Raw genomic sequence first — 16,240 nt, 5'->3', positions numbered from 1 at the left:
TTTATACAGATTACTGGAATTTGAAAAAATCTTATTTTGTATATATGTACTTGTATATAACATTTATGTATATTTACTCACCAGCATAGGTATATTTGGCACAACCACTAAATCTTCTTGACTACCATTTGATGTGGTCGCGTCAAACCGATACATTTTTTGTAAGTTAAAAGTGAGGGTTCCATTGTCGTGGAAAGTGACATTTTTTCTCTCCCATTTTTCTCTGAAACCGAAAAAAGCTACTCTTTTATCAAAATCAAATTTGATGATATCATATGATTGTTCATAAACTTCAAATATTAAAAAAAGTCCGCATTCAATTTTGTTGTATACAGACTCCAGTTTCAATATTCACCAATTAAAAATCAGTTTTATCTTGATTATTTATGTAAGATTTCCATTGCTAAATATCTGTCAGTGCTTACAATAGAGAAGTTCTTATTATTTGAAAATTATTAAAGGCAATATATACAGGGTCTTTCAAAACGTTCGCATGCGTGTTATATCACTGCAGTAAGCGAAAAAAATCGATTAAAAATCACCAAACAAACACATGTCTATAACGCTTAGATTAATCGTAAATTAACAATAAGGTTTAGCCAATCAAAGCTTGTGGAAAGTTTAAGTTCCTCCCTATCGAGCGGTCGAGAGAGCCATAAAAGAATTTAGCTGCTGCCACTTTGCGTTATAGACATGTGATTGTTAATCGATTTTTTTCATTTTTTTCGCTTAACGCAGTGATATAACTTGCATGGGAACGTTTTGTATATATATATATATATATATATATATATATATATATATATATATATATATATATATATATACTAGAAACACGACTAATTCCTTGAAAAACAATACTTTGAATTCTACGACTTAATAAAAAGATCTCAGATGGTGTGTTGTTGACTCAACGTATTTCTTCTTATTTAATATTACTAATTGGCAATTTCATGGCATAGATTTTACTTTGTTTCTCAATATATTCACAAGAAAGTGATTATTCAAGGAAATTTATAAAAAAATCTAATAAAGATATTTAAAACTATCCTATAATCATTAGTTTTATCGAGTTCGTTTTTAATAAGTTGGTCACGAATCACTTTTGGGAACGTCCTTGAATACTCCCTTTTTCGTTTTATACGGTACCATTCTGGCAGTGTGCTTAGAAACGCAAAAGCATGTTAAGTTTTCCAAACTGGAACGCCAGAAATTATCATGATTGCCGGATATGGGACTGCCAACATTTTGCGGAACGTACGAAACTTCGTCAAACAACCATGCAATTATACAACATTCAATTTTCGAGGTAATTGTAGATCATGGTTATAAAGATAATGCGGAAATAGACACAACGCAATCATAGATCAGACACTAAATGAATGTATTCCCTCATAAATAAATAGTGCAATGTTTAAACTAACAACAAGTCGGCAATAAACGAAACACAAATCACAAAAAACGTTATTGGCAGTAATCGTTCTATCGCATATGGTAGTAATTTTCTAAACCTATATACAGATACGACTATCTCCGAATTCTCTATAACAATAATGTAGGTACCTAATGATAAACTTCCTCAATCAAAAATCACTCACCAGCTTTTGCTCTATAAGACGTCAATAAAACTTACCTATTTTTGTAAAGGCAATGAAAACATTATGTGAGCATATTAATTCCTTTTACAGTAAAATTAATGCACAATCATCATATTGATACATAACTCGAATTGGTACATCGATGGATATTCTTACAGATTAGGGAATTAATTTTATAGTCGCGATAAATTATTTTAACACATAAAGATCGTAACGACAATGTCACATAATATTTAAATGAGGGAAAAATAATTGACATTGGAATCCTACCAAACAAAGGATAGGAAACCAGCTGTAGAATCAGTGGAATATCATTAACGTTGAGTAAGGTAGGTGATTTTTATGAAATGTTGACAGAGATCGCGGCTTCTCACCTCAACTCTCATTTCCAATAGCCTTACTGTCTTTCTAGTAATAATCATTAAATCAATCATTAATCAATTAAAATCACCGCAATTCAGCAAATAAATTATTAATTCCAAAGTTAATCAAGTTTAAAAAAAATGTACAATCGAAGGAAAATTAAGACCTAAATAGCGTAACAATCTTAATATATAACTACATCTAACATTTAAAATTATATTTGAATACATGTCTTATAATAATCTTACCTATGTATGTATATCTTTAGTTTCATTGGATAAAATTAGTTTTCACTAAAACATACCACACCATAAGTTGCGTATAAACAAATTTGACATTTTGCAACCGGTATAATATAATCAGATTTAGAAAGTATTCTTTATAATACATTAACAAAAAATGTAGCACAAGTTTTATGGAGGTAAACTGAAATTGAATCATTCAACCCATTCTATAGTATAATGCTCATAAGTGTGTTATTCGCGACATTATATAATCGAGAAAAGAACCAGTACCGTTACTGGTACATTAAAACTTGACACGGTTAATTTCAATTAGACTCAACAATTAATATGCAGTTTGTCTAAATAAGTAGTATTATCTGAATTTGACGGCGACTTATCAGGTAATTAGGAGCGAGTTTTTTTGCCTGGGTTGTATTTTATTTTTGTATTACTCAGAGGACACATCCGGCGGGTGTAATTTGGGCGCTAACCATCCTTCTTTACCTGTCTGACCAAGAAGGGTAGATAATCCGACATGTATTTTCGACGCTAAGAAGTGCAGGTAGGTCGAGTCATAAAATAACCCAATAGAGGGAAAATTCATAGATTTTTAATTAGGTTAGGTTATGTAAATATCTTATTTTATATGTAAAATGTACTTAAGTACTAAATAAAAATATAAAGAAATATAAAATTTACTTTATTCTGTACAAAAATGTTGTGAGGAAACTTTATTAAGGGCAGATTTTTCATTTAAAAAAAGTGCAAAGTAGCCCCTCCTAATAAATGTCGGTGATTTAATAAATAACTGTATTTCATAAATCATGTACTTCAGTCGGTTAGCGCCCAAAATACACATAGGATTAAAATGACCCTTCGGTCTTGGCGCCTAGTTTACATGTTGTAGAAAGTTCATTAATCCTTTAGCGCCCAAATTACATCCGCCCGACACATCTACGGTATAGCTGCATACACCTACCATTACCATAATACCATCACAAATATATATATATATATATATATATATATATATATATATATATATATATATATATATATATATATATATATATATATTGACAATATTTCCACGTTAATTCTTATTCATTTGATATATTTATTTAAATTGTACTTACATGTATACATATGGTCCCAATTCGTCAACAATTGGTTTCGATCCATTATTAAGGAACTCGTCAGCATTGGTAACATTATAAATATATACCTTGATCTTGGGTTCTACTGGGGGTTTCGACCACCATTTGAATGTCTGAGATCCTTCCTTTAATTTTATTTGCTGTAACAAATATTATATAAAAGTGATTGTTAATTATCTTATAGAAATAACTAGTTGAAAATTAAGAATTTGGAAAGATAATAATTTAAAAATTAAGTTTGCATAATTTGACTCTTCTTAAGAACACAAAATAAATTCGGTGCAGAAAATAAAAGATACTAAAAATAACAAAAAAGGGGGCGAATAATAAATCTAGGCAGGTAATTGGGGCAAAAACTACAAACAATTCGGAGTAGTACGTATGAATGAGAGAAAAAAGTATAAAAAAGAAGAAAGATGAGGGGAGAAAAGGTAAAGAACGGCAAGGAAAATAAAATTAACGGAATAGAAAACATTAAATAAATATTGCGTATTCTGATTCACTTTTAATGGTTTTCATTCAATTATATATGTATATTATTCTAATTCTCAGAGCTTCTGCTAAATTCTTCTATTGAGCATCTACATATTAGCTTTGAGATACCTTTATAAAGAGGTTGGATCTTGTGAACTATGACAGGGAGGGCCTAGATAAGCTAGATGTAATTAAACTTTTTTTACATTTCTCTGTATGTTCACGTTCATTGATATTGAAAAAAGGTGTACTTCATCCGATTATCCACTCCTCAGAAAATAAAAAATAATTTTCGAAAACTCAGTTACTTATAAGTACTTATTAAGTAATTAAGAGTGAATTATCAGTAAAATTCATTATGTTGAGCCATTTTTAATACACTACTTACACTTATGCCTTACATAAAGTAATGTGAGCAATAGTAGCATTAATAAAAATCTAATTGAATGTACTTACTGAATTTATAACTAGATTAACCCAACTATTGAAGAAAACTGCTACAATTATGCCAAAAAGTAGACATCCTAGAGATATTGCTATGACGAACCCTGAAACAAAAGAAAATTTATAGATGATTTCTCTAATAAATCGATGTTTTGTTTTTTATTGATTAAGTTATACTACTTTCTCTTTCGCCAATGATGATTTTTTCACGCTTTGCAGGATTTGATTTATACCATAATGAAAATGTTTTTATTGTGTAGCGTAAACTTGATCTACAGATTATTCTTCTTGATTCGCTCCATAAATTCGAACAATTATCAGTAGACCATATACATCACTTTAGTAGAGTTGAATTAAACAAAAACTCAAAAAAAAGGGAACAAATCAAATATAAATTAATTTGGGGAAGTAATGAAATGAAAGTAAGAGGGAAAAATACGTGGAACAAGTTCTCTTCAATTAATATGACAAAAATAAGAAAATAAGAAAAATGAGAAAAACTGGTAGAATATTAAAAAATATCTACTGGAAGCAGAGAAGAAAGAATTGGGAAAGGAAAGTATGGAGCCAACAGAGGAGTGGTATAATGAGAAGTGCCAGCAATAAGTAAAGAAGAAGGGAAATGCAATGCAAGTTAAAGATAAAAACAAACAACATTAAAGATAAAAATAGGAGGAGACTAAATAATGGAAGTATTTTGTACGAAATAAATGAGTAAAACAAGACATAAGGGCAATCGAAAATAAAATTGGAGAAGTTGTAGAAGGTGAAAGCCAGTTCAAAGAGATCTGATAGAAGCAATATGAACTATTGTCATCTGAAAATATAGAATGTATAGATAAATCAGTAGAATAAACGGAGGAAAATAGTAAGGGAAAAAGTGGAATAAATATGAAAATGAGAAACTGCTATTTGAATGGCAATACAAGAGGTATGCTTCGTAACTTTTGGTATAAACAAATGAAAACAAATATTTATAATTGGATATGGCATTATTGTTTTTTAAAATACTCTCCATTGAGATCAATACATTTTTGCATGCGTTTGAACCAATTGTCGAAGCATTTTTTCTATTCCCATTGACGTACTTCCAAAGCATGTGATTTGAACGCATCAATTGCTTGTGTGGAAAAACGTTGTCGCAATTTATTTTTAATCTGCAGGAATAAGAATCCAAACAAGTACGGTACGGCGAATGACCCTTCAATTCCATGTTTTGACTGTTCAAAAACGTTTTTGTATGTATGTATATATATATATATATATATATATATATATATATATATATATATATATATATATATAACGTTTATATTAAAAAACGGGATGTTTATTGGAATGTATATGGATAAATCATATGAATTCTAAACCTATAGATTACGAAAAAAAACCAGAAACGTCAAAAAAAAGAAACGAGAAACACAATACAATCATTATCCATATTAATCTAGGTCGAAGATTTCTCCACAACAGAATAATCGGTAGACCTCCATTGTGTATAAATACGATGTAGTTTTCCGCCAGTGGTTACTTGGATCAGGCACATTTTTGATATTCCGGTTTTGTGACTTTTTTCAATTAGATATTGTGAAAAAAAATTGACTTGAAATTCGGGTATGCAAATCATATCATATGTTATTCGGTAATCCAATGCAATTGATTCCAATCAAATAATAAAATGACTACTGAATACGTGTTTGCTTACGGGAAACACTCGGTTTTAAAAAAATCATAATTTAACCGTTATATGATAGTCGAAAGTCATATTATATGGGTTCAATATGCTTTATTTTCTTCTCAATGATCTACACTCATTGAATATTTGATTTTGTTTATAATGATTTCTTAATTAAATCGAATGAATACTACCAATGTTAGATATAACATTGATGTAGAGGATTCGAATTTTCGTTTTTTGGAACATTTCTTTTTGCATATTTATTACTTTTTATGTGTTTTGTTTCTATGTATAGAAATTATGATTTCGTATAATGACAAAAATTCTTAGAATAAACAAACTGTTCACTATGAATAGAAATATATCATAAGAATCATCTTAAAACTGACCATTGGTGGGACAGATTTAATTCCTCTTCATACCTTATACACATTTTATTAAGTTATACAAGGTAGGTGAATGACCTGATTGTGTTTGTTCGAGTGTTAGATGGAAAATAAATCTATCAGTACATTGCTATCGTATGCACCACAAAAAATTAATAATTTTCTGCAACATTCACGTAAGTCATTATGTGTAAAACAAAATATTGGGAAACATATTTGGTGAATTCTGTAGTTAATTTTTCTATCTGTCTATATTTATGTATATGTATACGTGAAATTAACAACTTTTACTTATTTTATATTGGAAAAAGATATTGTTCATGGATGATTCTAGAACCTGCCTTCATTGTAAATATTGAAGGAATTAGTTGTGTGTGCTGGCTGTGCTACATTACTACGAGTTGTTCAGAGGTGGGATGTTTTGGCGTACACAGATGTCGTCGTGACACAATCGCGCTAACAACACGGCGATATATTACATTCTAGAAGATTATGTGCTATCATATGTCGCGTTTATTGGAAACGGTTTTCTGCTAATGCAAGAGTACCTTGAAAATATTGATTTTACAAAATGGACTGGTCCGCTCAATGCCCAGGTATAAATCTTACTAACCATTTTGAAAAACAGGTCAAAAGATGTGCAGACGTCGTATACAGCTTACTGGAGCGTTACCGAATTTCAGCGTTTGTATATAAACAGAAATAAAGAAATCTAGTAGTAAAAGTAGAAAAATATCAAACTACAATTCACAATTTACAACAATTTGCTTCCAAAATTTGAATGAAAACTTAGTAGATTCGAATAAATTACCAAAGTTACACCAACCTACTATTGGGTTGTAATTGAAACAAACAGGATATTCCATTTTATTTTTTTAAATAAATAAATAAAAATTAAATAAAGATGCATTACAATTAATATATAAGTTCAGCCCCTTATAATGTAACATGAATGCTGCAAAAATACCAGTGGTTGGGCGATTTAAGTGATTCCATAGAATTTACAAAAATTCAAGTTCCAAATTGAAAAAAAAAAAATAATGAAAACACAAATTTATTCTCGACCTTGTTGGGGTGATACATATGAAGAGGGTGGGTTGAGGAAATTTATATGAAGGTCGTGCCTTAAAGAGCCTCTTATAAAGGTGTTTAATGACAAAACTGGTTCTCTGAAATGCAGTTCTGTTCGTAATTTATACATTTTTATAAATATTTCGTTGCACCAGACTTTATTTTGTTTCTTCGTAATAATGAATTCTACCGGTGATATTTTTATTGATTCATATAATTAGGAACAAAAATCATTTGCCAACACTGATTTTCAGATATATCTAGAGTAGCCGTCATCACTTTTTTTGGTCAACGTCCGCAAATCTTAGTAATGTATGAATTTGACGTGTACGTTATTATTATTCCGATGAGGTCAATTCATTATTCATGAAATTATTCTCTACAAACGACCATCCAATCATGCTGCCAACTAGAGATATTGTTTTTATTTATAATTAATGAAATAGCATTCTTTATTATGTTAGCAAATTATGAAATTTGAATTTGCAATATCACTATCCATTAAATAGGATAAACAACTCGAAGGTTGTATTGCAAACTTGCGATAGTAGCTTTTTAAAATATCTGCGTCAATAACAAAACGTAAAGACAAATTTGGTGAATGAAAGTTTTTCACACGTCTTTCGTTTCAAATCAACCAATTTGTCGTTCATTTTAATTCATATTATGGTGGTCAATTCAATTATATGGCTGTATGTGAAGAGCTATAGTTCTTCCAATATCAGTTGCAGATTATAAAAACTTATAGAAAAACCCATTGCCGACAATTTTTTTGACATACCATGGGCGTAGATACCTCATTTTATAAATTTATTATTTTTATAAATACTTTTAAAAATATGTATATCTTATGCGAGTAAGTATTCGTTAAACAGCAATCGAATCATTATCAATTGGACGGCATTATACGCCGTTATTTAGACATATGCACTTAAATTTAGTCCTACTTGGAACTTGGAAAAAAATCATTATTATACCTCATCAACTTGCTACAGCTGAATATTAAATTATAAAACGTAAATAGACGAGTAAAATGTACCTGCCTTTAAGGGAATTTCGTTTAAACAGGGTACCAGACGTTAACCGAGCCCTGTTTGTACCCCATTCGTTTTTTTTCTGGAAAACGAAATTTCAAAGCAAAAACAATTCTTTGCAAATAAAACAAAAGGAAAAAAAACATTTCAATTCCAAAGTAGCTTTATAAATAATAATGGTAGTCAGAATCGTCTGAACTAGAGTAATCATTTGATTGAATTATGATGGGTTGTAAAGACGGTGATACCACATTACAACATACTCATCTTCTTCTTTGTTCAACACAGTTTTTCCAAAGATCTTGGCGGTCTGCTGCTAGAACTTTCTTTGCGAGTTCTACTATCTATCTACTTTCATCTCTGCTATTTCTATCATTCTTTTGGTTTTCGCCTTTTCTGGCCGTGTCTCTGCGGTGTAGGTCATTATGGGTCTTACCGTGGCCTTGTATATTCTCAATTTGACTTCTATTCCGATATGTTTATTTCTCCATATTGTTTCGTTCAAACATGCTGCGATTCTTAAGGCTTTAGTTGTTTGATCTCTTACTTCGTTCTCTACATCTCCAAATCCTGAAATCTCGATTCCTAGGTATTTGAATTTTATCACTTGGAGAATTATCTAGTCGTCTACGACTAGTTCACATCTTATCGGAGTTTTGGATGTGGTCATACACTTTGTTTTGGACGCATATATTATCATATTGAAAGATTTGTTTAACTGCACCGTCTTTGGAGATCATCATCATTTTTTGCGACTAGAACTATTGGAAGTATTCCTTAGAAATACCTTCATAATATTTTCCATTCCGTAGCTCGTAGCTCTTTTTCAAACAGTACTTCATTCAACGTAAGTCAATAATGCATTTTTCCCAAGAACTTGATATTTTGTCACTTTGAAATGATTACTTATTCTTTCGCTTTAAGTATAATATTTTTATCGGAATCTGATCCTTTCATATCCTACTTAATTTTAGAAAAGGGTTGTTGTTCAAAAATGATACAGGTTGTAATGAAAATTTGGGATTGGATAATAATTTAGTTTAGCGTATCATTGCTCAACGTTAAATGACCTTATTTGAAGTTTAATTTTTATAAATAAAGATACTTAGAAGACAGAATTAATTCACATATTCAATGACTCAGTGCTTAAGGTCTTGTTTCCAATGGTACATTTGACACGATTGAAAATGCAAGTTATAAAATGATGTCATCATATGCATGAAAACGAAGCAAGTAACGTAATGTACTGGCTGCGGGACATTGAAACGGGTTTCTTTTAATTTCTTTCACGTTTTTATTAACTTAGAATGTGAATTCCTTCTGAATATTGATGTATTAATAGAAGGAAAACCACTCAAGGATGTACAAGCCTCCACTACATTATACAGTTCGTTGAAATAAGTGGAAAAACAAAACTTTTTGCGTAAAATTCACTTATATGAACAGAACTATCGACAGAAAAATCTAAAATATGCACCCTTTAATTCCTAGGCACAACGATGCAAATAAATTCATATTTTTATTCTCGCTTCGCATCAATCAATTCACTTTGATTAGGTGCGTTACCATGGATCCACCTCTATTACTAGTACCTACTAGAAATATTCATATAATTTTATATAACTATTTAGAAAAATTGAAGATATTGGAATTTACATGATGAATGATCAAGTCCTAACGATTATTAAAGTGTAATCATAAGCATTTTCCGCACCTACTGATCGGTGTTCATGGGCAATCACCACGCAGTCGAACTGAATTTTCAACATCCATACAACTCTGAAATGATATATTAGATCTTCTCTCAAGCTTCATCATTTTACATAGAAAATCTTGAGTCTGAAATCAATCTAAAACACTACAATGAATTATCGCTTATCGCTTATCAAAGTCAAAATCAAAAAATTGGTTTTGATCGTTTCCCTGAGACAAATAAGCATACGAAAATACATTAAAAATTTGTGAAGATTTAATATTTGCTCCCTATCCACACGAAAGGACCAAGGTGGATTGTTCTCTTGGCGTGTGCTCAAATTTGAAAGTGGGGTTCACAGTAGGATATACTTGTTAATATAAGACTGCATTTAATAAATAAATAGAAAATTGTACTTTGATGTTAAAAGTTTAATATCAACAAATACAATTTAAAATAATATAATCAATGTAGTGTGACATACGTCGCATAGCAATTGAAAACTGTTTTGGTCAATTAAGAAAATATTACCAATACAGTTTTTGATGGGTAGGTAAATACCTAAAAGAGTGTAATTTTTTAGATTTTTATTTTTGAGGAGTCAAAAGCTAAACACATTGAATATTTTTTATGAACATTTCTAGGTATATTCTGAGATACTCCGTATTTGACGAGTGACGAGGAAACCAGACCATAGCCAATATTAGTGTGTCAAAACGCTTTGTTATATATACGTATAGATGTTATGTAGCATGGGTTATATTACATTGATTTTATTGTTAAAATTGTTAGGTTCAAAAGTGTATTTATTGATATTTAGCCTTAAATAACAAGCTGCAATGTTTATGCATTCATTAAATGCAATATCATGATGACAAATGAATCCTACTATGAAAGAGAATGGAACAAAGAATTGCAGTCCTATATTTAATTGTAAATATCTCGCAAAATTTTATCTAAATCAGGACGAAGCGAGAATATGTTAATCATATAAATAGGATAAAAAAAATCTGAAAAATTCTATTAAAATGATAATTCCGCCAGTAGCGTGGAATGTGGAAAAGAAAAAAAAACCCTTTGATTTTTAGGTATGGGGTGGATACAACGTCGTGACGATGTATTTTCATATGGTCAAGTATTATAAATAAAATGTCTGATAGTCTTGAAGAAACAAGCTAAACAACTTTCTATATTTTCACTCTGATATCAGGAAAGAACGATATTTTATCCAAGTATTTTGGTTAAACACTTTTCTCTGTGTGTATTATTATTTATTAGTAAATTTGAGTGATACCGAAAAGTCTACAAAAAACTATTACATTTTATTCTCTTCATAAATGGAAAAATAGAAACAAAATAAATTAAAGAAAAAATGATCATGGTTTTTTCCATACGATTGAGTGCTAGAGTGAATTTAAGTGGCTTGATAAGCTCTCCATAAATCATCAACGCTTTTGTTTACATGAAGCGACTTTGTGAAATGGATTTGGTATAGTGTGTGTTTACCGTTTTCTACCAAAAAGAAAGAATAATTATTTCCACTGTAACCCTCGTATTTTAGTTATAGGCAATTAATGTTTTTAATGAGCTGGCTTATCATTGAACAATATTTTGTTAGGCATTGTTGTTAGTATGAATTAATGGAAAGAATTTTTGTTTTAACGATCTATATTATGTTATAATATAGAATAAAGATAAGTGAAACAATGGGAGATAGGTAGAATAGACAAATTTAGTGGCAATTAAAGCATACAACATTTAGAAAAGTTTTCTGTAAGCTCAAAGTATATATCTCACGATATATCGTATATCGTGAACCACTAGTCCGATTGAGCGAACTTTATGCACATTTCATAAGTGCTATTTAAATATGAATATAAAGGGAGTTGCGTTATTGATTTCCGTTGTGAAAATTTAGTTATTAGAGAGTTGACTCAATCCGATCGACGTCTAACTAAAATAGGAAATGAAATTTTGATACTGATCAAGATATATCGACATATAAGCTATCAAATCATCTCTGATGTACAGTTTCCCATCAAACAGTTCATAATTATTTGAATGTTCGGGTGCCGCATGAGTTGACTGCACAAAATTTAATTAACTGTGTCGAAAGGCATCGATAACTGGTGTATATTGAAAAAGAATAAAATATGTTAACTTTATACGCAAAAGATCATAGTTGGAGCGTGGTGAAGTAACATAATTGACTGCAATGGCCGGATTAACTATCCTTAAGGTTTGACTAGACGGGGATGATCTACTATGAAATTTTGAAGCCTGGTTGAACGATCTGTAAAGACCAGATTATTTGAGTTAAATCAAAAGAAGCGCTCGAAGTTGGTCGATAGAAGAGGCGTTGTGTTCTACCAGAACCAGAATCACTCAAGGATAGACGCTTCTTCGATTATTCAATTTTCAATTAGGTTTTATTCAAAAAAGAACAAAGCATGTAATACTTTTTAGATAACCTTAGATATATATCTTTTGACGATATATTATTTGGTTTTAATGGCGTGGCCATAATTATACATAAGTGAAATTGAATATTAAGAAATAAACGGATTTTGTTCATATCATATTCCAACCAATACACATGTGATTAACAGATAATTTGATAATTGATTATACATATAATTTTGTATAAATATTTTGAGTGATATATTCAAATTAGAAAAATTTAATTTATATAAAATTTCTGGTTAACTAGGAAGAAGAATGTTTGGACATTGTTATATTGTGATGAGTTACTGACGGTTTATCAACAAATTAAGTAAGATGCAGCCAAAATATTTCAGAATAAAAATAATACGTTCATATTAAACGTCGAAATAATGGTTCTATTGTTACAAGATAAGAAAAACATAAGTTAATTCCACCTAAACTAATGGACTATCAATATCGCTCAATCCAAATATGCAAATAATATCCAATATCCAATAATACCATACATAAGCCTAATAATTATAAAATCTCTATATATTTACAAATATCTCAAAATAACTAAGTAAAATGTGTTCAATTATACAAGCCATATCCCCATACTGAATTTCTGGAAGGTATTATGCTCCTTCGAACTACTAATTATTTCCATTACATTGATGATTTCTTCCAACAACTAATGGTTGAATAATGGAATCTCTAATAACTTCCTGTCGAGCACAATTTCTGCATGGAGTATATTGGAGAAAAAGTATCATAAAATATAAAATTTGATATATATTATCTTTCTAGTGAGTATTTTTACAGCCTCACAGCAAATTACTAGAGTTAATTGAAAGTGTGTTTCATTTTTGAAGTAACAATTCAAACGAACTCCAAAAATACACACCTTATTCAATTCAATTATCGAAAAAACTGAAATACATTCTATTTAAACCTATTAGTGTCTGCTATAAATCAATAAACATGTTATCACCATTATTATAAGTTAAAAAACATGGCTGCAAATACTAAATACTATTTTATACTCCGTACTTTAGTTGAATTATCTGACACTAATATTTAAAAACAGAATAAAATAACCAGAAATATAGCCAAAAAGAATCAGCAGTATCACAAGAACATAAAAACAGGAAAATTATCAATTTCACTCAAAAAACACAAAACTCTGTACTCAAAATACGCATACTAAAAATTCGTTCTCATTAAATGTTGATTCGAGTTGATTAATTTTTATCATACCTCGTTTGAAATTCAATATTATTTATTGACGTATGAAAAACTTTTTTACAACATCTTTAATTTACAAATATAATAATAATAATAATTTATTATTATTATTATTAGTTATATTCTTCTGCAAATGTACCCAATGATTGGTAGAACGTTTTTTTTTTTATAGAAATTAAACTAAATTAGATAATTGCAAAAATATTTTGAATGAGGATCGCGGGTAGGTGAAAAATTATTTCTATGAAAAACTAGTAATTTAGTAAAATATATATTATTGTAAACTACGTTTTTGGATACCCGAAATTTAATGTAGATGCCAAAATATTCCAGAATTCTGTTTTTGCAGTATTTTTCTCATAGTCAAAGGTTTTAGTATAAAACGCATTTGATGGAATGGCACTAATGGAAATAATAAATGTTGAATCTGAACTTTGGACGGAACTGTTATTAAAAAATGCAATGGAATGTTTTCTTTCGAGCTAATTACAACGACATTGACAAATTGACAACTTCAATAAAATAATTCAAGGTTAAGTATCAAAATAAATAAATACGCATAAAAGCATAGGTATCAGTATTTCCCTTTTTTTACAGAAAAAATCTATCAATTACTTAAGGGTGTCACTTACCCCAAATTAATTTCATCTTCTTAGGGAGGGCCATTTCAAAACTAACAAAGCAAACAACCGCACCTTATTGTCATTAAACGTCACATTCAAATAATAATAATAATTATAGAAATGACAATTTGTTGATCAACTGAAAACGTACAGTTGGTAATAAATTAGGTTGGCCACTATATTTTCTAATTAAAAGATTCATTGAGGTTAACCTGTTTCTGGTTCTCATAAACCGTGTGACGTAAATGTTATGGCATGGTAATGTTATGAATATGACCATTTCAACTTGGAGAATTTATATATACTATATAAATATATGTATTACAAATAATACAAATATATTACCTGATATCAAAACACAATAACGTAATAATTAGTACGTACTCCAAAAATGTGTGATATTATTTCAAGAAAAACTAGGTTTTTAAAAAGATAAAAGTATTAAATCCTATTTAACTAAAAGGATAATTTAAATTATTTCCTAAAAGTTTGGTTATAGCAAAATACTTCCAAAGATATAAATAAAAAAATTATGAGAGAAACAAGAATATCCACAAGTAAAAACAATAGATTATGAGACGCAGTTTGAGTGGTCGGCATAACAACATCCAGTATATCATCTTTTAACTGCCGTGACAAAACAATCACAAAATCCACTTTAAGACGAAAGGTTAGACAAAGTCAATAAGTTGTATCACTTCTCTTTAAGTATGAAATGTTTTAATGATGTTTTGCAAAAGTTTCACTGCTAAAGTATAAAATTTTATCATAGATTTGAGATTAACTTGATATTATATCTAATTGATTGAGCTGTTATAGATAGAAAGCTATATATTGTTTTTTTATTTGTTCCAAATATTATTGTAAAATAATAGGAGCTAGTTCAGTGCATTCAATTTGCAGTAATGTTGCTATAGCAATGCCAAACTTAATTTGTCAGCTATTCAAGTCATTCTTAACTAAAAAACTGCCATACTCCAACGTTTGAAATGTCTTTCCGCAGAAAATATAACTTTAAAAGGGAATTTTATCCTCTTCCGAGTCGAAATGGGTCTATTAGATTTCCGAATCTCAGCCAAATATTGCGATAAAACAATTTAAATATTTCACTCAGTATATATGATGTGAGTGATATGAATAAATATTTTTGATTTAAGTAGGAATGGGTATTTGATCTTGATTTACTTGGACTTTAACCAAATCAATTATGACCTTTCAAAATGATATTCATAAAAAATATTTGAACGTTCTTGAAAAAGGCTACGACCATCAATTAATAATACATCAATTATCAAGGTATACGAGAACCTGTATAGCTGCTTAAAATTACAAAAAAAAGCTTGTTCTCAGAATTGAAATCAACTAGGATACAAGTTGAATGCAGCATAATTAAATAAATTATGTACTTTATATTTGTTATATTTAAATTAATATTCATGCAATCGAAATTCTGCTTATATTTAATCATCACTTGTTATAAATTATATTTCCGTATTTGGAGGTCAAAAAATGATACGTGTTTTACGCAAAAAATTTTGATGCTACAAATGTTATCAAAGAAAATTGAATTGATGTTGATCAAATACATCATTTATAGGTACAGAAAGTTGTGTAAATAGATTAGACATTGTAAGGACCAAATTCAGATCAAATCAAAATAAGGAATACCGCTATGAGAAATGAAAACTCTCCTTTATAGCTTAAAATATTTCACGAAGCAGCACAACAAAATAGGGATTCATTTTATTGCCCTTTTTGGTAAACCATATATTTTGGAGGGTAAGGCATTGTGAATTTTCAATTTGCGTCTGCGAAATAAATGA

The 16,240-nt window shown here is 29.5% G+C and overlaps 1 protein-coding gene across 2 annotated transcripts in view; it reads right to left on the bottom strand.

Moving 5' to 3' along the window:
* The window catches only part of LOC130450752 (scavenger receptor class B member 1), a 43,856-nt gene that overhangs the window by 11,396 nt on the left and 16,220 nt on the right, over nt 1-16,240 (bottom strand). For both annotated transcript variants that reach the window (XM_056789365.1, XM_056789366.1), the window contains exons 3-5: nt 4,273-4,364; nt 3,322-3,482; nt 82-223 (exon numbers count right to left, since the gene is read on the bottom strand). In XM_056789365.1, the coding sequence (XP_056645343.1) occupies nt 82-223; nt 3,322-3,482; nt 4,273-4,364 (395 nt within the window). The remainder of the gene's footprint in view (nt 1-81; nt 224-3,321; nt 3,483-4,272; nt 4,365-16,240) is intronic.

This window comes from Diorhabda sublineata, chromosome X (assembly GCF_026230105.1).
Source record: "Diorhabda sublineata isolate icDioSubl1.1 chromosome X, icDioSubl1.1, whole genome shotgun sequence".
Lineage (NCBI taxonomy): Eukaryota > Metazoa > Arthropoda > Insecta > Coleoptera > Chrysomelidae > Diorhabda > Diorhabda sublineata.
The sequence above is the reverse complement of the archived record's forward strand: the minus strand, read 5'-3'. Positions and strand labels throughout refer to the sequence as shown.